This window comes from Lepidochelys kempii, chromosome 14 (assembly GCF_965140265.1).
Source record: "Lepidochelys kempii isolate rLepKem1 chromosome 14, rLepKem1.hap2, whole genome shotgun sequence".
In the NCBI taxonomy this organism is placed as follows: Eukaryota; Metazoa; Chordata; order Testudines; family Cheloniidae; genus Lepidochelys; species Lepidochelys kempii.
The window spans coordinates 38,775,472-38,800,808 of NC_133269.1; the positions used below are offsets into that span (position 1 = coordinate 38,775,472).

At 50.6% G+C, this 25,337-nt stretch overlaps 1 protein-coding gene across 1 annotated transcript; it reads right to left on the minus strand.

The window, feature by feature from the left end:
* Positions 1–2,814: 2,814 nt before the first annotated feature.
* Positions 2,815–25,337, minus strand: LOC140898081 (E3 ubiquitin-protein ligase TRIM39-like). The gene is made up of 7 exons (XM_073311540.1): positions 24,889–25,337; positions 21,931–22,026; positions 21,148–21,378; positions 20,598–20,620; positions 19,790–19,905; positions 5,570–5,629; positions 2,815–3,918 (listed from the first exon to the last, which is right to left on the minus strand). Exons 1-7 carry the CDS (start codon positions 25,303–25,305, stop codon positions 3,404–3,406), a joined length of 1,458 nt encoding a protein of 485 aa, XP_073167641.1. The 5' UTR covers positions 25,306–25,337; the 3' UTR covers positions 2,815–3,403.

The following is a 25,337-nucleotide window of genomic DNA, read 5'->3' on the forward strand; positions in this document are numbered from 1 at the left end:
GCCTCCACTGTGAAACCTGGTATCTGTCAGCTTCCCTCTGCACAACTGGTCAAGTCACTCTCCTTCTCTGAAAAACAACCAGGAGTCCGTTAGCACCTGAAAGACTAACAGATTTATTTGGGCATAAGATCTGGTGGGTAAAAAACCCACTTCTTCAGATGCGTGGAGTGAAAATTACAGATGCAGGCATAGATATACTGATACATGAAGACAAGGGAGTTACCTCACAAGTGGAGAACCAGTGTTGACAGGGCCAATTCGATCAGGATGGATGTGGTCCACTCCCAATAATTGAGAAGGAGGTGTCAATACCAAGAGAGGGAAAGTTGCTTTTGTAGTGAGCCAGCCACTCCCAGTCCCTATTCAGGCCCAAATTGATGGTGTTAAATTTGCAAATGAATTGTAGCTCTGCAGTTTCTCTCTGAAGTCTGTTTCTGAAGTTTTTTGGTTGAAGGATGGCTACTTTTAAATCTGTTATTGAATGTCCAGGGAGAGTGAAATGTTCTCCTACCGGCTTTTGTATGTTACCGTTCCTGATGTCCGATTTGTGTCTGTAATTTTCACTCCATGCATCTGAAGAAGTGGATTTTTTACTCATGAAAGCTGATGCCCAAATAAATCTGTTAGTCTTTAAGGTGCCGCCGGACTCTTTGTTGTTTTAGTGGATACAGACTAACACGGCTACCCCATGAGACTTGTCTCCTTCTCTGAAGCATCCTTTAGTGTTAGTGTTGAACAATGGTTGCAACCTTTTTATACCACTTGGTGTGGCTGGAGACACCTTCGCTGGGCTCAGGTGTGTGTACTGTACTCCTGGGGGAATTCTGCACCAAGAAATTACAAATTCTGTGCATGTTTTAAAATTCTGCATATTTTGTCAAAAATAACACAATAAAATCACACCAGTTTCAATTATTTTAGTAATTAATTTCAAAATACTTGTCAGCAAGTATGTCAACGACACTGACAGCAAAAAAGATCCCTCTGGGAATGGAGAGTTAAACCCTAAAATAGGTGGCCAACCTGTGGCTCCGGAGACACATATGGCTCTTCAGAGGTTAATATGCAGCTCCTTGCATAGGTGCTGACTCCGGGGCCGGAGCTACAGATGCCAACTTTCCAATGTGCCTGGAGGGGGGGGCTCACTACTCAACCCCCTGCTCTGCCCCAGGCCCTGCCCCCACTCCACCCCTTCCCCCAAAGCCCCCGCCCCTTCCCCTGAACATGCTGTGCCCTCCCTCCTCCCCCTCAGAGCCTCCTGCACATGCAAAACAGCTGATCATGGCAGGCGGGAGGCATGGGGAGGGGAGAGGGGGAGGCGCTGGGGGCTGGAGGTGGATGAGCTGATGGGGGGGCTGCTGACATATTACTGTGGCTCTTTAGCAATGTACATTGGTAAATTCTGGCTCCTTCTAAGGTTGGCCACCCCTGCCCTAAAACAATCCAGTTCCAGTTGGGGGCTGCTGGAGGGGGTTGCGTGAGGCCCCCCCCCGGCCCAGACACATGCTCCCTTCCCTCCCTGGCCCCCCAGAGCCCAGCTGTAGGCTCAGCTTTGTCTCGCTGGTGGACGTGGTAAAGCCCTGTCCTTCCTCACCTTTTGCCAGAGCCGGGTCTCCCGGGCCCACTCCCATCTCTGGTGGATGATCAAGCCCTGCCGCACAGCGTACAGAGCCTCCATCCCTGCCCAGGCACTCGGCTCACTGCAAGAGGGAGAGTGGGCTCTGCAGAGTCCAGCAGCCCCTCGTGGTAGCCAGCAGCTCTGCAGCCCCAATTCTGTGCAGCACATGGGATTCTGTGCAAAATCTGCACAATTCCCCCAGGAGTAAGTTTCACATCGAGTTTTACACATCATTTTCTCTAGCACTCGTTTTCCATCTGTGTATTTCTCTGAATCTCCCTAACCCTTCTCTATTCCTTATCACTGATCATTCCACCTCAGGTTCCCAGGTCCTTCCCCTGAGTTTATTCCGTCATCTCTTGCTGCTCACTCAGATCATTTCCCTCCTCAGGATAATTTTGCATTCACTCTTCATTTGAATTTCCCTCCACTTTCTCCAGGCTTCTCTCTTTACACTGGTTTTACTTTATTTTTCCCTTTTTTATTCTTTCATTTCTTCTCTCCCTTAAACTTGCCCTGTGCGTGACCCTCCACATCTTCATCTAGCTGACATCACCCTGCCCTCTAACTCCTTCCCACCTAACCAGCCCTTCCTTCATGACTTGTAGGTCACACTCCTCAGTCCCTGGCTCTCCCACTCCCAGGATCCCTGCTGGTACAGAGCTTCCAGATTCTCCCCAACTCTCCAAATACTAATTAATTCTGTGTCCCTCCCACCCCCACATCTGCCTGTCCCCAGATGTTAATTCTCCCCCAACTCCACATCACTCCTTCCCCCAGCCCCTCCATCAGTTCTGACCCTTCCCAGCCCCCACATCTTCTCCTCAGAGCACCTATGATCCTCTTGCAGCTCCAGGGGTTCTTCCCCCTTCCCTCCCCTCCCCTTTCTTCCCCTCCCACCCCTGGTACTGCAGAGAGGAAGGAGGAGTTTCCAGGCATAGGTGCTGACTCTGTGGGTGCTCCGGGGTTGGAGCACCCACAGGGAAAAATTGGTGGGTGCAGCAGCCAACCTCCCCTCCCTGCCCCACCTCATCTCTGCCTCCACCTCCTCCTCTGAGCGCACTGCTTCCCTGCTTCTTCTCCCAGTGCTTGCTGCCACAAAACAGCTGTTTTGTGGCGTAACAAGCTCCGGGAGGGAAGGGGGAGGAGCAGGAATGCAGAGAGCTCAGGGGAGGAGGTGGGGAAGAGGCGGGGCCAAGGCGGGGATTTGGGGAAGGGGTTGGAATAGGGGCAGGGAGGGGGCAGAGTGGGGGTGGGGACTTTAAGAAAGGGGTTGGAATGGGGGTGGGGCAGGGGCAGAGTTGGGGTGGGGCTGAGGGGGGTCGAGCACCCACCGGTGCCAGCAGAAGTGGGTGCCTAAGTTTCCAGGGGTCATAAAGCTAAGAGGCCAGAGGATTGGGTAGACAGGAGTCCTCCAGACAATAGGGGCTAGGATGACTTGGCTAGAGAAGCCCATTTTTGCATGTCCAGTGGGCTGTTTCCCCCCCTCCATGTCTCAGTGACACTGTCTGACCCAGCATCCCCAGAGTCCTCCTGGACCACACAGGACAGTGGCAAACAGGCTGCACAATCCCTGGGGCAATGAGATTGGCTTCTCTGCCTCTCTCACTCCCTGATTTCTATGGTTTGGCAGTGCAGAGGCTGCACAGAGTTGAGACCAGAAGCAACCTCCAGGGTCACAGTGATGGCATGATAGAAAGCCCGCAGGCAGAGACAACGGTGTGTGAGGCTAGGGAGGCTGATCTCAGGGTCCCCAGAGGGATATTCCCCCCTCCCTTACGTGTCTCAGCGACACAGTCTGAGCCGGGATCCCCACCCGACCCAGAGCCAGCGTCGGATTCTCTCCCGAGGGATGGAGCCTGGTGGGAAAGTGAAGATTGGGGACTCGTCACCAGCATCAATAAATGTCACCTGCCCCCGGGTACAGTCCAGATAAACCCGGATCCTACTGGGGACCTGGCTCAGGGTCAGGGGGGTTTCAGGGGTGGTGAGAGCCCGGAACTGATCCCTGCACCGCTGCACAGCCCAGATCCCTCCCTCAGGGCTGAGGCTGATCCATCCCTTCCTCCTCAAAGAGACTCTGGCCACCCCCACAGCCCAGTATCTCCCACCCCCCACCTTCACCTCCCAGGAATGACTCCCTGAGGTGAATCCCTCACAGCCCAGCACACAGAAACAATAGTCAAATCTCTCAGGGTTGTCGGGCAGTTGCTGCCATGTGTCTCCCCATCTCACACTTTTCCGATCCTGAGACAGGATGAGTTGGGGATGAGCCGTGTCTGGATCCAGAGTCACATTCGCTGGAGAGAGAAAGAGAATCAGAGTGTTAGGGGCAGAGCTCAGCCCTGAGGGAGGCTGGGGCCATTTCTCACACTCTCCAGCAGCCCTGTTCTGGCTGGGACAGGCCTGGATCCCAGAAAGCTGCCTCTGTCCTGGCGGTCTGAGGCTGAGCAGAGGTGTCACTGAAGCTCCTCACTCTGTTTCTCATTTGCTTGCAGAAGCTTCAGCTCCCTGTTCCCTCTGCTGGGGCTGCTCATTTCCCAGCAGCAGAGACACAGGCAGGAAGGTATCAGAAGCGTTTGGTGAGGAGGGAACGGAGGAGGCAGGTACCAGCTTTAAACCCCGGCGAGAAGCTCCCTCCCCTAATGAAGCCTCCAGTCCCAGGCCAGGGAACAGAGAGGAAGGTGCAGTGCAGGGGAAGAGCTGCTTAAGACCAATGAGTTGGAAGTGGCATAGGGTGCGGGTAGCCCCATCCCCAGCCCAGAGAGAAGGGAGGAGCTGCCAGCCTCAGAGGTAGCGCATCTCCCCAACCCAGGAAGCAGCTCCAATGGGCGAGCCCAGCCCTGACCAGAGGAAAGGCTGGATGTTGGAGAAGGGCGATGAGGAGTTTCTGGGTAAAGCAGAGGGATGTGGCAGCCCTCAGGGGAGAGAGCTCTGTTCGGGTGCTGCTCAGTGAGAATGAGAGGGCATGAACGCAGCATCATTTCATCCGTGGGCCTGAACGCAGCACTAAGTTTGTTGTTAGGAGTGTTTGACTTCACTTTGGGATCTCCCCAGGAGTGCTGGAAGCTTGAGAGATGTTGCGGGGGTCACAAAGTCCTGCTGTCTGTGGCCCCACCCCCTCCGTAGCCCCGCCCCACTTCTCCTCTTCCTGCTGAAGCCCCACCCCCTGGCCAGGCTGAGAACCTTGGCCCCTGTGGAGAGCCCCTGTCCCTCCACCTGGCCTGGGCAGAGATCTGGGGGCACAGAGAGCAGCCCTTGGCCCATAGAATCATAGAATATCAGGGTTGGAAGGGACCTCAGGAGATCATCTAGTCCAACCCCCTGCTCAAAGCAGGACCAATCCCCAATTTTTGCCCCAGATCCCTAAATGGCCCCCTCAAGGATTGAACTCACAACCCTGGGTTTAGCAGGCCAATGCTCAAACCACTGAGCTATCCCTCCCCCCCAATATCCCCACTCTCCAGAGTGCGTCACCCAGAGCAGGTGGAGGATGCAGGGCTCCCCAGTGCAGCTCCCCAGTGGCAGCCTGGCTCTAGTTTTTGGCCTGGCCAGGAGGCAGGGCCTCAGGGGAAGAGGAGCAGGGGTGGGGCAACTGAGAGGGGCCAGCACTGGGAAGAGGCTGGAGCTGTGGGCAGCGGAGAGCTGATCAGCTGCCCCAACATGAAGCACTGTCTGCGATGCTCCACGCCTGCCCAAGGCTTGAGGTTTGGGGGAAACTTGGCCTCCTGCCACCAAACTATGCCCATGTTAAAAATTGGGGGTGGGGGCATGCCCCCCTGGTCCACCTTGTTCCTGTGGCCCTGGATCTCCTCGCTGTTCAGTGTGTTTTAGGGCTCTGTGTGCCATGGCCACTGTTGGTTTGTTTGGTAACTTTAGCTACAATCTCATGAAGATGTTTTCACTGGAATTTTCTCATAATTTAAAGACAATCTCCAGCTGCAAACTCACCCAGTCTGTGTGCTCCTAGGGGTTCCCCTCTTTTTGTCTCCACTTCATATGGCAGAGCGTCTGGAGCAGGAAAGGAGAAAAGAGACGAGATGTCAGGCTCTCATATCTATAATGACAACCTCACTCTGAACTCATAGACCTGTGTTTTAATTATGATAAAGAACCAGATCGAGACACATTCAGGTATTTAATATAAAAAGTTCTGAAACCTTCTATTTCCTCTCTCATTCAGGCCTCTCCCAGTAATGGCAGCAACATGATCTTCCATGAAGCCTCACAACCATCTCAGGACACACAATCTGTAACAGAGATTTACTTTTCCCTCATCATCCCCTCCCACCCTTCAGACTCCAGTTGGTTTGTCTCATTCACTTACTGCCTTTTATAGTAATCTAGACCCAGATCATACAAAGACTTTGGCATAAAAGTAATTTTACCCACTTTGGTCCCTTTGACACTAATGGGCTGTTAAGAGGCTGTGAAATCCTGGCTCTAATTGTGAGTCTGTTTACTCAGTTTCTCTAGCATGACCAGCACGATGGGGCCTTGTCCTTCATAGGCAGATATAGGAATAATAATAAAATCATTTTTTCAATGTGGAAAGTGAGGCTCAGAGAAGGTGGTTCAGTGAGCCAGATTCACCCCTGGCAAAAGGAAAGAGGGGAGGGGCCATTTGTGACTCCGCTGTTCAGTGGCTGCAGGGGCTGGTGCAGACTTTGGCCCAGGCTGAGGAAGTTCTGAAGCCAGACAGAGCTACCTCCCTCTGACAATGGCCCCTGTGTGCCTTGCCCAGCGTGCAGTGTCAGAGGCCCAGCTTTACACTGCCCACCTCCCTCTGTCCCTCGTCCACCCCCCCTCCCTTTTCCACCCGCCCTCGCCACCCCCACCCCATTCCCAGCCCTCTCAGGAACACGCCTTCTGCCTGCAGCTGCTGGGGAGGAGACACAAGAGGCTCCTGTGCTGGAGGGATCCCTCACCGGGGGGGAGGGGCTTTCTCCTTCCCTGCAGCCCATTTGGCCCAGACTAGCTGCCGTACGGGACCAGAACCCAGTGATGGGCTGGGGCCAGCTTTTGGACAGACCGAGATGGAGCGTTTATACTGACTGACTTAGCTTTGGCCTGGACTCTGGTTAGCAGTTTGCTTGGCAAAAGGAAATGTTGCCTTAAATTGCCTTGTTATTAAGTGATGTGTTCATAAGTTGCTATGTAGGACAAAGAGATGTTTTGACCATGCAACAGACACCCAAAGGAGCAGTTAGCAAAGTCTGCAACACCTATGCAGAGAAGAGAATAGAGACATGAAAATAGCTTTGACAGCAAAAGCCCTGCTTTTAAAAAGCTCATGCATGTGTAGTCTGAGTTATAAAAGGTGCTTAATATTCATAACACTCAAAGGTGATTGGAAAAGAAAAGACAGTTACCTTTTCCATAACTGGTGTTCTTCGAGATGTGTTGCTCACATCCATTTCACAGTAGGTGTGCGTGCTCGCCATATGCACTATTAATGGAAGTTTTTCCCCTAGCAGTACCCATAGGGCAGCGCCTCCATGGCGCAATATAAGGGGCGCTGTGCACTCCCCCAATCCTCAGTTCCTTCTTGCCGGACAACTCTGACAGTGGGGAAGGAGGGTGGGATGTGGAATGGACACGAGGAACACATCTCAAAGAACACCAGTTTCAGAAAAAAGAACGAGGTGTACTTGTGGCCTTTGTCCACACTAGGAGTTGAGGTCGAATTTAGCAGCATTAAATCGATTTAACCCTGCACCCGTCCACACGACGAAGCCCTTTTTTTCAACTTAAAGGGCTCTTAAAATCGATTTCCTTGCTCCACCCCCGACAAGGGGATTAGCGCTGAAATCGGCCTTGCCGGGTCGAATTTGGGGTACTGTGGACACAATTAGACGGTATTGGCCTCTGGGTGCTATCCCAGAGTGCTCAATTGTGACCGCTCTGGACAGCACTCTCAACTCAGATGCACTGGCCAGGTAGACAGGAAAAGGCCCGCGAACTTTTGAATTTCAATTTCATGTTTGGCCAGCTTGGCAAGCTGCAGGTGACCATGATGGAGTCCCAGAATCGCAAAAGAGCTCCAGCATGGACCGAACGGGAGGTACGGGATCTGATCGCTGTATGGGGAGAGGAATCCGTGCTATCAGAACTCCGATCCAGTTTTTGAAATGCCAAAACATTTGTCAAAATCTCCCAGGGCATGAAGGACAGAGACCAAAACAGGGACCTGAAGCAGTGCCGCGTGAAACTTAAGGCGCTGAGGCAAGCCCACCAGAAAACCAGAGAGGCGAATGGCCACGCTGGGTCAGAGCCCCAAACATGCCACTTCTATGATGAGCTGCAGGCCATTTTAGGGGGTTCAGCCACCACTACCCCAGCCGTGTTGTTTGACTCCTTCAATGGAGATGGAGGCAACACGGAAGCAGGTTTTGAGGACGAGGAAGATGATGATGATGAGGTTGTAGATAGCTCACAGCAAGCAAGCGGAGAAACCGGTTTTCCCGACAGCCAGGAACTGTTTCTGACCCTGGACCTGGAGCCAGTACCCCCCGAACCTACCCAAGGCTGCCTCCCAGACCCAACAGGCGGAGAAGGGACCTCTGGTGAGTGTACCTTTTAAAATACTATACATGGTTTAAAAGCAAGCATGTTTAATGATTAATTTGCCCTGGCATTCGTGGCTCTCCTGGATGTACTCACAAAGCTTTTGTAAAAGGTTTCTGGGGAGGGCAACCTTATTCCATCCACCATGGTAGGACAGGTTTCAGAGTAACAGCCACACTCCAAGCCAGTAGCACGTACTCTGGAATCATTGTAGAACAAAGCCTTGCAGTGTATGTTTGCTTGTGTTCTTTATCCGTTCTTTATCTCTCTGTGTTATCGTCAGGAGAGTGATATCATTCATGGTCACCTGGTTGAAATAGGGTGCTTTTCTGAAGGGGACATTCAGAGGTGCCCTGGAATCATTGTAGAACAAAGCCTTGCAGTGTATGTTTGCTGGTGTTCTTTATCTGTTCTTTATCTCTCTGTGTTATCGTCAGGAGAGTGATATCATTCATGGTCACCTGGTTGAAATAGGGTGCTTTTCTGAAGGGGACATTCAGAGGTGCCCATTCCTGCTGGGCTGTTTGCCTGTAGCTGAACAGGAATGTTCCCCGCTGTTAGCCACGGGGACGGGGGAGGGCCTAGCCACACACTGTGGGGAGGCAAAATGCAACCTTGGAGCGAAAGCACATGTGCTACGTATGTAATGTTAACAGCAAGGTTTACCGTGAAAGAGTGTACCCATTGTTCTATAAAATGTGTCTTTTTAAATACCACTGTCCCCTTTTTTTTCCCCACCAGTTGCATGTGTTTCAATGATCACAGGATCTTCTCCTTCCCAGAGGCTAGCAAAGATCAGAAGGTGAAAAAAACGCACTCGTGATGAAATGTTCTCTGAGCTCAGGCTGTCCTCCCGCACTGACAGAGCACAGAGGAATGCGTGGAGGCAGACAATGTCAGAGTGCAGGAAAGCACAAAATGACTGGGAGGAGAGGTGGCGGGCAGAAGAGAGTAAGTGGCAGGCTGAAGACAGGGCTGAAGCTGGAAGGTGGCAGCAGCATGATGAGAGGAGGCAGGATTCAATGCTGAGGCTGCTGGAGGATCAAAGTAATATGCTCCAGTGTATGGTTGAGCTGCAGGAAAGGCAGCAGGAGCACAGACCGCCACTACAGCCCCTGTGTAACCAACCGCCCTCCTCCCCAAGTTCCATAGCCTCCACACCCAGACGCCCAAGAATACGGTGGGGGGGCCTCTGGCCACCCAGCCACTCCACCCCAGAGGATTGCCCAAGCAACAGAAGGCTGGCATTCAATCAGTTTTAAACTTTTAAAGTGCTGTGAGGCCTTGTCCTTCCCCCTCCACCACCCCTCCTGGTGCTTCTCTCCTCCACCATCCCTCCCGGGCTACTTTGGTAGTTATCCCACTATTTGTGTGATGAATGAATAAAGAATGCATGAATGTGAAGCAACAATGACTTCATTGCCTCTGCAAGCGGTGATCGAAGGGAGGAGGGGAGGGTGGTTAGCTTACAGGGAAGTAGAGTGAACCAAGGGACGGGGGGTTTCATCAAGGAGAAACAAACAGAACTTTCACACTGTAGCCTGTCCAGTCATGAAGCTGGTTTTCAAAGCTTCTCTGATGTGCACAGCGCCCTCCTGTGCCTGTCTAACCACCCTGGTGTCTGGCTGTGCATAACCAGCAGCCAGGCAATTTGCCTCAACCTCCCACCCCACCATAAATGTCTCCCCCTTACTCTCTCAGATATTGGGGAGCGCACAGCAAGCAGTAATAACAATGGGAATATTGGTTTTGTTGAGGTCTAACCGAGTCAGTAAACTGCACCAGCGCGCTTTTAAACCTCCAAATGCACATTCTACCATCATTCTGCACTTGCTCAGCCTGTAGCTGAACAGCTCCTGACTACTGTCCAGGCTTCATGAGCCATGGCATTAAGGGGTAGACTGGATGCCCAAGGATAACTATAGGCATTTCAACATCCCCAATGGTTATTTTCTGGTCTGGGAATAAAGTCCCTTCCTGCAGCTTTTGAAACAGACCAGAGTTCCTGAAGATGCGAGCGTCATGTACCTTTCCCGGCCATCCCACGTTGATGTTGGTGAAACGTCCCTTGTGATCCACCAGAGCTTGCAGCACTATTGAAAAGTATCTATTGCAGTTTATGTACTTGTCGGCTTGGTGCTCCGGTGCCAAGATAGGGATATGGGTTCCGTCTATGGCCCCACCACATTTAGGGAATCCCATTGCAGCAAAGCCATCCACTATGACCTGCACATTTCCCAGGGTCACTACCCTTGATATCAGCAGATCTTTGATTGCGTTGGCTACTTGCATCACAGCAGCCCCCACAGTAGATTTGCCCACTCCAAATTGATTCCCGACTGACCGGTAGCTGTCTGGCATTGCAAGCTTCCACAGGACTATTGCCACTCGCTTCTCAGCTGTGAGGTCTGCTCTCATCTTGGTATTCTTGCACCTCAGGGCAGGGGAAAGCAAGTCACAAAGTTCCATGAAAGTGCCCTTACACATGCGAAAGTTTCGCAGCCACTGGGAATCGTCCCAGACCTGCAAAACTATGCGGTCCCACCAGTCTGTGCTTGTTTCCCGAGCCCAGAATCGGCGTTCCACCGCATGAACCTGCCCCATTAGTACCATGATGCATGCATTGCCAGGGGCCATGCTTTGAGAGAAGTCTGTGTCCATGTCCTCATCACTCTCGTCACCGCGCTGAGATTGCCTACTCACCCGGTATTGCTTTGCCAGGTTCTGGTGCTGCATATACTGCTGGATAATGCGTGTGGTGTTTAATGTGCTCCTAATTGCCAAAGTGATCTCAGCAGGCTCCATGCTTGCCATGGTATGGCGTCTGCACAGAAAAAAGGCACGGAACGATTGTCTGCCATTGCCCTGACAGAGGGAGGGGCGACTGACGACATGGCTTACAGGGTTGGCTTACAGGGAATTAAAATCAACAAAGGGGGTGGGTTTGCAAGAAACAGAATGGCCCCCTCAAGGACAGAACTCAAAACTGGGTTTAGCATACCGTTGATTTCACAGAGGGAGGAAGGAGAAAATGAATACAAAACAAATCTGGTCTATTTCTTGTTTTGATCCACTTCATCTATCTTTGTACATCTTGCTGGCAGCAGACTGTGCAGTACGACCGCTAGCCGTCGTCATCTCCTGGGTGCTCGGCAGAAGACGGTGCAGTATGACGACTAGCCATCATCTTCTGCTGGCTGGAGGTTAAAAGATAGTACACTGCCGGTAGGACTGAATCGCCATGAGACGAAACTTAAAAGGGAAATGACCTGGCTGAGTCACTCCCATGTTTACCCAGGTGCCCGGTTAAAAGAGCACCCAGGACTACGTCGATGACAGCTACCAGTCATACAGCACTGTCTGCTGCCAAAAGGCAATAAACTGCTGCTGTGTAGCAATGCAGTACCACGTCTGCCAGCACCCAGGAGACATACAGTGACAGTTTGCTGAGCGGGCTCCATGCTTGCCATGGTGTGGCATCTGCACAGGTAACTCAAGAAAAAAGGTGCAAAACGATTGTCTGCCCTTGCTTTCATGGAAGGAGGGAGGGAACGGGGGCCTGACAATATGTACCCAGAATCACCCATGACAATGCTTTAGCCCCATCAGGCACTGGGATTTCTACCCAGAATTCAAATGGGCGGTGGAGACTGTGGGAACTGTGGGATAGCTACCCACAGTGCAACGCTCCGGAAGTCAACGGTTGCCTCGGAACTGTGGACACACTCCGCCGACTACATGCACTTAGAGCATTTGTGTGGGGACACACACAATCGACTGTATAAAAACGCTTTCTACAAAACTGATTTCTATAAATTCGACCTAATTTCGTAGTGTAGACATACCCTGAGAGACTAACACATTTATTTGAGCATAAGTTTTGTGGGCTAAAACCCACTTCATTGGATGCATGCAGTGGAAAATACAGTAGGGAGATGTATATATACACCCAGAGAACATGAAAAAATGGGTGTTGCCATACAGACTATAACAAGAGTGATCAATTAAGGTGAGCTGTTATCAGCAGGAGAAAAAAACCTTTTGTAGTGATAATCAGGATGGCCCATTTCCAACAGTTGACAAGAAGGTGTGAGTGAGAGTAGGGCAGGGAAAATAAACATGGGAAAATAGTTTTACTTTGTGTAATGACCCATCCACTCCCAGTCTTTATTCAAGACTAATTTAATTTAGTTTAATCTGCTACCCAAGATCCATAAACCTGGAAATCCTGGATGCCCCATCACCACAGGCATTGGCACCCTGACAGCAGGATTGTCTGGCTATGGAGACTCCCTCCTCAGGCCCTACGCCACCAGCACTCCCAGCTATCTTCGAGACACCACTGACTTCCTGAGGAAACTACTATCCATCGGTGATCTTCCAGAAAACACCATCCTGGCCACTATGGATGTTGAAGCCCTCTACACCAACATTCCACACAAAGATGGACTACAAGCCGTCAGGAACAGTATCCCTGATAATGTCACGGCAAACCTGGTGGCTGAACTTTGTGACTTTGTCCTCACCCATAACTATTTCACATTTGGGGACAATGTATACCTTCAAGTCAGTGGCACTGCTATGGGTACCCCCATGGCCCCACAGTATGCCATGTAGATCCTTAATAATGCGTTGGAGGGGTTTTAGTTGGGGGCTGAAGGTGACCGCTAGTGGCGTTCTGTTATTTCAGCCCCCAACTAAAACCCCTCCAACGCATTATTAAGGATCTACAACCTATCCTAAAGGATGACCCAACACTCTCACAAATCTTGGGAGACAGGCCAGTCCTTGCCTACAGACAGCCCCGCAACCTGAAGCAAATACTCACCAACAACCACATACCACACAACAGAACCACTAACCCAGGAACTTATCCTTGCAACAAAGCCCGTTGCCAATTGTGCCCACATATCTATTCAGGGGACACCATCACAGGGCCTAATAACATCAGCCACACTATCAGAGGCTCGTTCACCTGCACATCCACCAATGTGATATATGCCATCATGTGCCAGCAATGCCCCTCTGCCATGTACATTGGTCAAACGGGACAGTCTCTACGTAAAAGAATAAATGGACACAAATCAGATGTCAAGAATGATAACATTCATAAACCAGTCGGAGAACACTTCAATCTCTCTGGTCACGCAATCACAGACATGAAGGTCGCTATCTTAAAACAAAAAAACTTCAAATCCAGACTCCAGCGAGAAACTGCTGAATTGGAATTCATTTGCAAATTGGATACTATTAATTTAGGCTTAAATAGAGACTGGGAGTGGCTAAGTCATTATGCAAGGTAGCCTGTTTCCTCTTGTTTTTTCCTACCACCCCCCCCCCAGATGTTCTGGTTTAACTTGGATTTAAACTTGGAGAGTGGTCAGTTTAGATGAGCTATTACCAGCAGGAGAGTGAGTTTGTGTGTGTATGGGGGTGGGGGGATGTGAGAAAACCTGGATCTATGCAGGAAATAGCCCGACTTAATTATGTAAAGAGTTGTCACTTTGGATGGGCTATCACCAGCAGGAGAGTGAATTTGTGTGGGGGGGTGGAGGGTGAGAAAACCTGGATTTGTGCTGGAAATGGCCCACCTGTTGATCACTTTAGATAAGCTATTACCAGCAGGACAGTGGGGTGGGAGGAGGTATTGTTTCATATTCTCTGTGTGTATATAAAGTCTGCTGCAGTTTCCACGGTATACATCTGATGAAGTGAGCTGTAGCTCACGAAAGCTCATGCTCAAATAAATTGGTTAGTCTCTAAGGTGCCACAAGTACTCCTTTTCTTTTTGCGAATACAGACTAACACGGCTGTTCCTCTGAAACCTGTCAACATTCAAAAACTATTCAGAGAACACTTCAATCTCCCTGGTCACTCGATTACAGACCTAAAAGTCGCAATATTACAACAAAAACACCTTCAAAAACAGACTAACAAGAGACTGCTGAGGTGGAATTAATTTGCAAACTGGACACCATTAAATTAGGCTTGAATAAAGACTACGAATGGATGTGTCATTACACAAAGTAAAACTATTTCCCCATGCTTATTTCCCCCCACTACTGTCACTCACACCTTCTTGTCAACTGTTTGAAATGGGCCATCCTGATTATCACTACAAAAGATTTTTCTCCTGCTGATAATAGCTCCCCTTAATTGATCACTCTCATTATAGTCTGTATGGCAACACCCATTTTTTTATGTTCTCTGTATATATATATATATATATCTTCCTACTGTATTTTCCAGTGCATGCATCCAATGAAGTGGGTTTTAGCCCATGAAAGCTTTTGCTCAAATAAATTTGTTAGTCTCTAAGGTGCCACAAGTCCTCCCCGTTCTTTTTGCTGATACAGACTAACACGGCTACCACTCTGAAACCAGTTACAGAAAAGGTAACTCTCTTTTCTTCTTCACGTGATTGCTCATGTGTATTCCGCAGTAGGTGATTCCCAAGCTATACCTGTTGGCGGTAGGTAGGAGTTCACAGACACTTGGGACGGAGCCCTGCCCTGCCCAACACGGCGTCTGGGAGGTGATCGCATAATGCGAGGTGAATGTGTGCACCGAAGACCATGTTGCAGCTCTACAAGCGTCTCGAATAGGGACGTGAGCCAGAAAGGCAGCGGACGAGGCTTGCTCCCTGGTAGAGTGCACTCTCACAGTTGGCGACGGGGGGACTCCCGCCAGGTCGTAACATGTACGGGTACACAAAGTGATCCGGCTAGAGAGCTGCTGAGTGGAGATCGGTCGACCCTTCATTCCTTCAGCCGTGGCGATAAACAACTGTGTAGATTTCCTGAACGGTTTTGTCCATTCCAGGTAAAAAGCCAGGGCCCTTCTCACATCTAGCATGTGGAGACGGCACTCCTCACTAGATGCGTGAGGCTTGGGACAGAGGACTAGAAGGAAGCTATCCTGGCCCATAGGATAGGCTGAGACTACTTTGGGGAGGAATGAAAGGTGTGGGCAGAACTGGACCTTGTCTTTATGAAAAAACGTATATGGGGGTTCGGAGGTCAGGCCCAAAGCTCTGAGACTTTCCTAGCTGAAGTGATTGCCATGAGAAAGGCTACTTTCCATGCAGGAGGAGGGGGTGTGGGCTGCAGGCTCTGGGGCAGGGGGTGAGGGGTGCAGGCTTCGGGACAGAGTTTGGGGGCAGGCTCTGGAAAGGAGTTTGTGGCCAGGACAGGATGTATGGGAAGGGGATGGGGGTGCAGGATCTGGGAGGCAGTTTGGGTACAGGTTGTGGACTGGTGCCAGAGGAGGGGGTGAGGGATGTAGGCTCTGGGCTGGGACAGGGGGTGCAGGAGGAGGGGTGAGAGGTGCAGGCTCTGGGACGAAGTTTGGGTGCAGGCTCTGGGCTGGGGCAGGGGGTGGGGGTGCAGGCTCGGTGAGGGAGTTTGGGGGCAGGAGGGGAGGTGTGGGAAGGGAGTAAGGGGTGCAGGCTCTGGGAGGAGGTGGGGGATGCAGCGTTTACCTGGGGCTCCTAGGCGGGGTGGGCTGGGGGCGGGTCTCCATGTTCTGCTACCCCCAGGCTCTGCCCCTGCAGCTTCCTATTGGCCACAGGAGTGCTTGGGATGGGGGCAGCAGGCGGAGACCCAGCCCCGCCCCACCCTGCCCAGGGGCCACAGGGAGGGGCCAACAGCCACAAGGAGTGAGCAGGCAGGAAGCCACTCAGCCCCGCTGTGCTGCCGGTGGTGGGTGGGGGCCCTGGACCATTTTAAATCGCCTGGGGGACGTGCGGGGAAGAAGCGCTTGGGGGCAGCAGGTGGGGCCGTGGGAGAGACATGGTCCCAAACATTGCTGGAGCCGGATCCCGGGCCAGGAATATTCCTGGTGCCCAGGCACCACGGGCCCATATAACTGGCCACCTATGTGTGTGTCCTTGCACAAGCTGGTGGAAAGCTGATACGGCTGCCAGGTGCACTTTGACGAACAAGGGCGCTAAACCCTGGGCTCTTAGATGAAGGAGGTAATCCAGTATTAGCTGGAGGGGAGCAGCCACTGGTGAGACGCCATGATTAGCGGCCCATCAAGAGAACTTTGACCATTTTGCCAGATAAGCCTGATGCGTGGAGGGCCTCCTGCTTTCCAGGAAGGCTTGCTGGACACCCTCCAAACAGGTCCTTTCCTCTTGGTCTAACCACTGAGCATCCATGCCATGAGGTGGAGGGCTGCAAGGTTGAGGTGGATGAGGTGACTTGGTCCTGACAGAGAAGGTTTGGGTGGCCCAGCAGCAGCCATGGGTGGGGCAACGGACAGGTCCGTCAGAGTCCTGTACCAGTGTTGTCTAGGCCATGCCAGGGCAATCATGAGGATGTGAGCCTTGTCCAGCTTGATTTTTTGCAGGACCTTGCTGATCAACAGAATTGGAGGAAAGGCATATAGCAGCTGGCCCAACCAGGACAGATGGAAGGCGTCGGAGATCACGCCCTTGCCCAGGACTCTCCTGGAGCAAAACTGGGGGTACCGGCGGTTCTGCCTGGTCACAAAGAGGTCCACTTGGGGAGTGCCCCACGTTTGGAAGATCATGTGAGCCACCTCCAGATGCAGCAACCACTCGTGCTGGGAGGAGAAGTCCCAGCTCAGGTGATCCACCTCGAGAGTTCTGGATGCCAGGTAAGTGGTAGACTTCCAAGTCGATATTGTGGGTGATGCAGAAATCCCACAGCAGGAGGGCTTCCAGGCAGAGGGCTATAGAGCGGGCTCTGACTTGCGTGTTGGTGTAGAACATCAAGGCCGTGTTGTCCATGAGAACTCTGACTACCCCGCCTGCAAGGCACTAGTGAAAAGCCATGCAGGCCAGACAGACTGCTCAGAGTTCTTTGATGTTTATGTGCAGGCCCAGTTCCTGCGCAGACCACAAGCCTTGGGTCTGGAGGTCTCTGACACGGGCTCCCCACCCCAAGTCCGATGCACCAATTCTATGGTGGGGGAGTGGCTCCTGAACGGGACCCCTTGGAGCTTGTTCTCCAGGGTGGTCCACCAAAGGAGGGAGGCAAGTATGGTCTCAGGCATGGTGAGGACTTTGTCCAACCTGTCTCCAGACTGGGAGAACGTCGAGGCCAACCAGAGCTGAAGGGGCCTCATTCTGAGTCTGGCATGGCGTACCACGTACATGCATGCTGCCATGTGGCCCAGGAGCTGGAGGCACTCCCTGGCCATTGTCACAGGAAACCCCTAATGAGATCCCTCAAGGTTTCGAACCTGTCCGGAGGGAGAGAAGCTCTGGCCGATGTCGCATCGAGAATTGCGCCAATGAGCTCTATTCGTTGTACCGATACCAACGTAGATTTGATGTTGTTTACCAACAGCCCCAGTGCGGTGCACATGGGCAGGAGGAGTGTTACATGGTCCTGTACCTGTGACCTGGAGCTGCCTTTGACCAACCAATTGTCAAGATAGGGGAAGATCTGGACCCCCCCGACGTTTGAGGTAGGCTGCCACCACAGACATACACTTGTGAAGACTCTGGGTGCTGTTGAGAAGCCAAACGGGAGGTCGGTGAACTGGTAGTGTTCCTCTCCTACCATGAAGCAGAGGAAACATCTGTGTCCCTCGAATATGTGAATGTGAAAGTACGCATCTTGGAGATGGAGGGCAGCGTATGAGTCTCGGGGATCCAGGAAGGGAATAACGGAGGCCCGGGAGACCACACAGAACTTGAGTTTTACCATGTATTGGTTTAGCCCTCACAGGTCCAGGATGGGCTTGAGACCCCCTTTGGTCTTTGGGCTAAGGAAATAGTTGGAGTAGTAACCTTTGTTCCTGAACTCTGCAAGCACCATCTCCACCACTCCTAGGTGAAGGAGCTGCCACACCTCTTGCTCGAGCAGACTCTCCTGAGAGGGGTCTCTGATGTGGGACAGGGAGGGAGGGAGGGTGGGTAGGTGGAGTTGAAAGAAATTGGAGGGTATGGCCCCGGGAGATGGTGTTGAGTACCCAGCAGCCTGAGGTCAGCAGTGACCACTCTGGGAGGAGTGTGTAGAGATGGTTGGAGAAGGGTAGGGTGGGGGGATCCCTAGTGCAGACTGGTAAGTCATCCCCAGGTGTCCCATTAAAATGTGCACTTACCCACCTGCTTGCCCTTAGAGGGGCCAGGTTGGGGGGCGGACTGAGCCTGCCACTGTGAATGCTTCTTATAGGTTCTAGATTTCCTGTAAGAAGGTTCGTGCCAGGAGTGGGTGGCTTGGCTGGGGACCTGCTGAGACTTAAACTTGGTCCTGGCCGGGGCCGGGACATAGAGGCCAAGAGTCTTTAAGGCCATGCAAGAGTCCTTGAGACCGGTGTAATTTTATGTCTGTTTGCTCTGCGAACAGGGCCTTGCTGTCGAAGGGGAGGTCCTCCAGGGAGCTCTGTGCCTCATTGGACAGCCTGGACAAGAGTAGCTACGACGCCCTCCGCATGGACACTGCAGAAGCCATGGTTCTTGCTGCCATGTTTGACGCGTCCAAGGCTGCCTGAAGGGCTGCTCTGGCAGCAGCGGTGCCCTCCTCCACCAGGACCTTGTACTCTTTCCTGTCACGTTCCTGGAGGGAGTCCGTAAACTTAGGCATTGACCACCACAAGTTAAAATCATATCTGCCCAGCAGGGCTTGGTGGTTTGCCACCCTCAGCTGAAAGCTTGAAGAGGAATGAAGCTTTCTGCCTAACAAGTCCAGCCTCCTTGAGTCCTTATTCTTTGGGGTGGGCATGGGCTGGCCTTGGTGCTCCTTGTGGTTGACTGCCTTGACCACAAGGGAGTTGCGGGAGGGTGAGTGTACAGATATTGTGCCCCTTGGTGGGCACAAAATATTTCCGCTCTTCCCTCTTAGAGATGGGGGGCAAAGAAGATGGGGTCTGCCATAGGGCAGTGGAGATTTTTGTCACCCCCTTATGGAGCAGGAGGGCCACCCTAGCCAGCACTGTGGCTGAGAGGACATCAAAGAGGGAGTCCAAGGGCTCCTCAACCTCCTCAGTCTGTAAGTTGAGGCTTGAGGCCACTCTTTTCAGGAGCCCTTGGTGGGCCTGTGTATCCTCCTGGGGAACAGGAGAAGGGGGCGCCATAATGGCCTCATCCAGGGAGGATGAGGATGGACATGCGGTGTCTGGTCCCCTTCTGAGTGTGGGACCAGAGAGGAGCATTCCACTGACCCCCTGCCTGGGTGGTTGAGAGCAATCACTCGAAGAAGAACTAATAAATATATAATATGGATGTGTATAATATGTCAGACATTGTAAGAGGGTAGTCGGAGCATCATAGGAGAAATCCCCTGTGACCCACCTATGCCCCAGGTAGGGCTGTCCTTAGGGGGCTGTGGGGCCTGGGACAACCTATCCTCCACCCCAGTAACTGGGTAATATTTCTTTCAGTATGTCTGTCATTACGTACTCTCATAGTAATTGTAATGGCAAGGCATGTTTGTGGTAGAAATAAAGGTTTGAATTAATCCACCTGAGTGACTTGGACCCCAACTGTGTGACATTCTCACCCAACAATTAAATAGAAGTGTCATCTAATTATGAACCAGTTGGCCAGAACCATTCTCCTCCCTCAATCTCAGAGGCTTATCCTAATTCCCCGCCCTCATCCCTCCACCCCCACAGATTCCTTCTTTGTACCTTTGAACTTCCTCAGAGTCTCCATTAGAGCACCAGTTTTCTGGGAGAAATCACAGAGCCTCTTTTCCAGCTCAGGAGAAATCTTCACTGACTGCTGGAACTTCCCCTTCTCACACCTGGAGAGAAAACATTTCACATGGTTCTATTTCAATTAGTGACGCATTATAAGTTGTTGCTAGTCAGTTGCTGTTCTAAAAGGCCTAGATTCAGAATTCCTCTACTTCTCCCAGCCTTAGTGCAGATGCAACACAAACCATGGCCATGCAACCTTCCCCCCAAAGGACCAGCTCTGGGGACAAAAGGGGACATGAGTCTCTATAGCAAGTTCACTCTTTGGCCTCCATGCTCTGAGGGACAGGAGGTTTCCTTGTTAAGTGTTGTAGAAATCTGTCAACTTGGAACTAGACTGAGTCCCCCCTCCCCCAGCTCATTCCACACAGCTCTCCACACATTCCTCAGGTGGGAAAGACTCTTGACCACAGCTACCCTGGGCTGAATGGTAACCAGGGCCCCAGCAGTGACAGGCCCATATTCCATCCCAACAATCCTGAGACAGCCAGTCCCCCAAGGATGTGACATCTCTTGGAAATACTGGAGGTCAGTTTTTCCCACTGAATGGAGAATTCCAGAGTCTTCTATAAAAGGGTGAGAATCTCAGGATTAAATGGATCAGAGAGATTTGTATCCAGAATATGACCTTCCCCACACATTTTGCTGTAGCGCCCTGGGGAGATGCGGTGCTAACATCACCACCAAGATTTTTCTCAGCATTGTGAAGTGTGAGGGGATGTGAGAGAGAGCCACGTACCTGCTCAAGATGCTTCTGACATCCTAGAGGAGAGAGAGAGGGAAAGAATTTCAGTCTCACCTGAAAAAAGAAAAGGAGTACTTGTGGCACCTTAGAGACTAACAAATTTATTAGAGCATAAGCTTTCATGAGCTACAGCTCATCCGATGACGTGAGCTGTAGCTCACGAAAGCTTATGCTCTAATAAATTTGTGAGTCTCTAAGGTGCCACAAGTACTCCTTTTCTTTTTACAGATACAGACTAACACGGCTGCTACTCTGAAAAAAGTCTCACCTGACACACTTAATTTTCCAAGAAAGGGATTTTGAAATATGGGGAAGAGAGGCCCTGCCCTGACTACATTGCCATATATTCACTGAAGTAATGGGGCTTTTGTCTCTCTTAATATCTATGTGTCTGTGACTCTGCAATGACCAATGATCATTCACATTTCAGGAATGCACACATGGAATTACACGGTGGTCTCTGATTGCTGGACTCCTGTGCTCATGTTTTAGGAGCTGTCCTGTCCCTGTGGTGGGATCTGGAGTATTTCTAACTCAGTCTCACCTGCAGGAATTCATTCGCTGGCTTCTTATACTTCCCCTCCAGGTCACCGATCAACTTGCTGAGGCAGGAAATCTCCTCAGAGAGTTTGGTGATATTTTCCTTCTGTATCTTCACAGTCACCTCTTCCAGCTTTTCCAGCTGGGCCAGCAGGAGTCGCTCTTGTTCCTCCAGGAACTGCCACAGTTGCTGAAATTCAGACACAATTTTCTGCCTCTCCTTTTCTATGTGTTTCTGTAAAGCAACAGGGAAAGGGCTGGTCAGGGACATGGCAGCAGCCTGGGGTCCTTCCATCAAGCGCTGAGTGTGCAGAGGGGAGAATTTCCTTTCAAACCCTAAAGTTTCTGACACTTGACTCTCCCCTGTGGACACTTGGGAGAGGATTCACTCTCATCTTTTTCATTTCTCAACAGTGTCTCTAAAAAGGGATGTTTCCATTTCTGAGGTGGTCAGGACATTGTGTTATCAATGGCCTCTGAGCATGGAGACCTAGAGCAGCAGGAGGCAGGACTCAGTATTACACTGACAGAAGTTCCAAGGGAAAAAAGGAATCAAAGAATTCACCAACGCAAGAAATGACGCAGACACAGGGAAGTCACAAGGGCTAGAAATTAACTCATTCACTGAGATGAAAGCTTAGATTCTGCACATGAACCTAACACAGAAAATCTAGGATCATGGAGGAACACACACACAAGCCCACGTTCACCAAGGCCACACAGGAGTCTCCTTCCAAACAGACCTCCCAGGGTCAGTCCCTGCCGGTTAATAACAACAGGCACCTACCAGATACTTCCGGCTTTTCTTCTCTCCAGTCTCTTTTAATCCCAGCAGCTTTTCTCTCTCTTCCCTCAGAGTCTTCAAATGGGCCTGGATTTTTCCCTGTAGAAACAGAGATGATTTGGGAGGTTTTATTTTGAGAGATGAGAGGGGTGTGTAAGGAGATGTTTTCCCACCCAAACCGAAGGTGAATGTTGGTCCTAATCGGTTGATGACACCAGGGCCACCAAAGAAATTAAACATATCATATTCAGGCTTATTGCCAGTTCAGATTCAGTCTTTTTAGTAATTAGAGAGAGAGCTCCATTATCCAAGCTTGATTGGTATTTATTAATTAATTACTAGTGTGAAGGGTTGGGTCACAGAAACCCCTTTGGGACTGCCACCTGATGTGCTGGGGACTATCTCTAAGCCCGTTTTCCCTGGCAGTTTGGGACTTCAGTGCCTTGCCTGGTTGTGCCAGACATGCCAGCCTGCTGCAAACACAGACCCAGGTCTGAACCACGTCCCCCAAAAGCTGCAGGCTTAACTGAAAACAGCTTAAGAAGTGCTCCTGTCTCCAGCACCCAGATACCCAGTTCCCAATGGGATCAAAACCCCAAATAAATCTGTTTTACTCTGTATAAAGCTCATACAGGGTAAACTCATAAATTGTTCGCCCTCTACAACACTGATAGAGAGATATGCACCGCTGTTTGCTCCCCCAGGAATTAATTACTTGCTCTGGGTTAATTAATAAGTAAAAAGTGGGTTTACTAAACATAAAAAGTAGGATTTAAGTGGTTCCAAGTAATAACAGACAGAACAAAGTGAATTACCAAGCAAAATAAAATAAAACATGCAAGTCTAAGCCTAATACAGTCAGAAACTAAATGCAGGTAAATCCCACCCTCACAGATGTTCCAATAAGCTTCCTTTACAGACTGAACTTCCTCCTAGTCTGGGTCCAGCCATCACTCACACCCCTGTAGTTACTGTCCTTTGTTCCAGTTTCTTTACGGCATCTCTTTGGGGTGGAAAGGCTATCTCTTGAGCCAGCTGAAGACAAAATGGAGGGGTTTCCCAGGGGCTTATATAGTCTCTCTCTTGTGGGTGGAAACCCCTCTCTCCCCCTGTGTAGAATTACAGCTACAAGATGGAGTTTTGGAGTCACATGGGCAAGTCACATGCCCATGCATGACTCAGTTCTTTACAGGCTGACGCCATTGTCCACATGCTAGTTTGAACCTTCCCAGTAAAGCTCAGATGTGGATTGGTGTCTATCAAGGTCCATTGTTAGCCAAGTACTCCCAATTACTTGAATAACCCCTTCACACTATGTTGACCAGATTTGCCTTAGGTGCTTCCTACAGGAAACACTTTAAATACAAGCATAGAGCCAAGCCCATAACTTCAGATATAAAAATGACACATGCATACGAATAGGGTGAATACATTCAGTAGAACATAACCTTTGCAAAGATATGTTACATGGCATATGTAGCATAAAACATATTCCATTTATGGCATATTTACATTCATAAGCATATTTCTATAAAGCATTATGGGGTGCAACATCACAACTAGTACAGCATAGAACAGGAAACTGGGGTCATGTGGTAGTGAATCAATTAATGTGATTTTCAGAAGATTAACAAAGTGATACAAATCCCAGAAACCACCAGGGCTCGAAATATGGGCTGGGATTCTCCAAGCAGCCCAACTCCCAATTGAATTTCAGCCTTGAAGCCCTGGGGATTGCACTGGCTGGACAGACCTGGTCTAAGCATTACAGACAAACCCCATTAGGCAGGCTGATTTTTGGTAAGAATGGTTGGGGTTTGCCCTAGTGCTATCTTGAATGCTTTTCATAGAAATGCCTTCTGGGTAGCTATCCCTACAGTCCCACTGCCTAGTAAAGGTGGCAGAAGCAGTGGATTCTGGGAGGTTTGAAAATGCTGTATTGTGGGACTCATGGAACCATTTTGGCTGGTCCTCGCCTACGTACACAATAAAGCAGATGAATGACCCCGCTCAACACCGCCCAAAGGTTAGTTCTGCTGCAATCAAGCCTAATCCTTGTAGTATTTGGAATGAGCCTGCACTCTCTGGAGCCCGTTTGTGTGTGGACTCAAAGTGCTCGGGGTCCCACACAGTGTTTAGCACATTGATCATCTCTAGTGCAGGCCGGTATCTGAGTTTAACCCCTCACGGAGCAACATAGGAATTCAGAATCCCCGTGGGAAACCTCCTCTCGCTGCCGGGCTCCCCTGGGACCTCTATTAAGGCATCTTTCCCTCCTAATGTCTGTACTTTATCACTGCTCAGTGCTGCTGCTAGGGTATTAGCATTGCCTAGTGGTTTGGGCACTGGACTAGGTCTTGGGATACCTGGGGTGTATTCCCAACTCTGCCACTGACCTGCTGTGTGACCTTGGACAAGTCACTTCCCTCTCTGTGCCTCAGTTTCCCTTCACACCTGTTCTCTTGTCTACTTAGTCTGCAACCTGCTCAGGGGAGGGATTGTCCCTCAGTGTGTTTTGTGCAGGGCACAGATCTCATTTCAGAGCTGTAAGGGCTGCTGTGAGCCAAATAAAAATAAGAACAATTATAAACCATGATACAAATCAGTAATAACAGCCACAGCTTGTAACTTCCCCTTCTCCAGCCTGAAAGCAGCACTCTCACATAGACAGGCCTGCAGCTCTTGTGATCTCAGCTTCCCTGATCATTTAACAGCTTTCATTTCATAAAAAGTTCCTTTATTTCACCAGTGGAAGCTGGGTTTGGCAAGGATTCAGCTACTCAGATAAAAGTTTCCCAAATCAGGTATCTTTAAAGAATTTTTTTTTTTTTTTTTGCCTTTCTTGCCAGTCCGCCAGAGCTGCATGATGTAGATACACTTGTGACAGGCAACTTGCAGTGAAATTAATCTGTAATTAAAATCCAAAGTTATTGCCCATTAAACTTGAGAGAAATTCCCTACCTTGTACTCCTGGGCTGCCTCTTCTATGGAAACCACCGTGTGAGCTCTGTGAGCCCGGGATAGATAGCAAACCAGACAGATGGGGGTTTGGTCCTTTTCACAGAAGAGTTTCAGAGTTTCCTGGTGTTCCCCACACATCCTCTCTCCTCCTGCTGTCTTTGCTGCCTGTAAACTCAGCCATTTGGCTATTGCTACCAGGTTTTCCAGCCACCTGTTGGGCCTGAGGTTTCTCTGTTGCACAGTTGCTCTGCACTGAGGGCAGGAGGCGGCTGTATCGGGTCCCTCCCAGCACTGGGCGATGCAGGCTCGGCAGAAATAGTGCCCACACTCTATTATCACTGGGTCTTTAAAATACTCCAGACAGATGGGACAAGTAGCTTGTTCCTGCAGACTTTCCATGGGATTCTCTGCAGCCATGGCTTCCCCGGACAGTGTAACAGAGTTAGTTT

What these genes read in the sequence shown, in the direction of transcription:
- LOC140898081 (XM_073311540.1), bottom strand. Translation starts at nt 25,305, where the DNA reads ATGGCTGCAGAGAATCCCATGGAAAGTCTGCAGGAACAAGCTACTTGT. An exon ending in AGGCAGCCCAGGAGTACAAG is followed by an intron (nt 22,027 to 24,888) that starts GTAGGGAATTTC and finishes CTGTTTCTACAG; the next exon opens with GGAAAAATCCAGGCCCATTT. An exon ending in GTCAGAAGCATCTTGAGCAG is followed by an intron (nt 19,906 to 20,597) that starts GTACGTGGCTCT and finishes TTTTCTCTCCAG; the next exon opens with GTGTGAGAAGGGGAAGTTCC.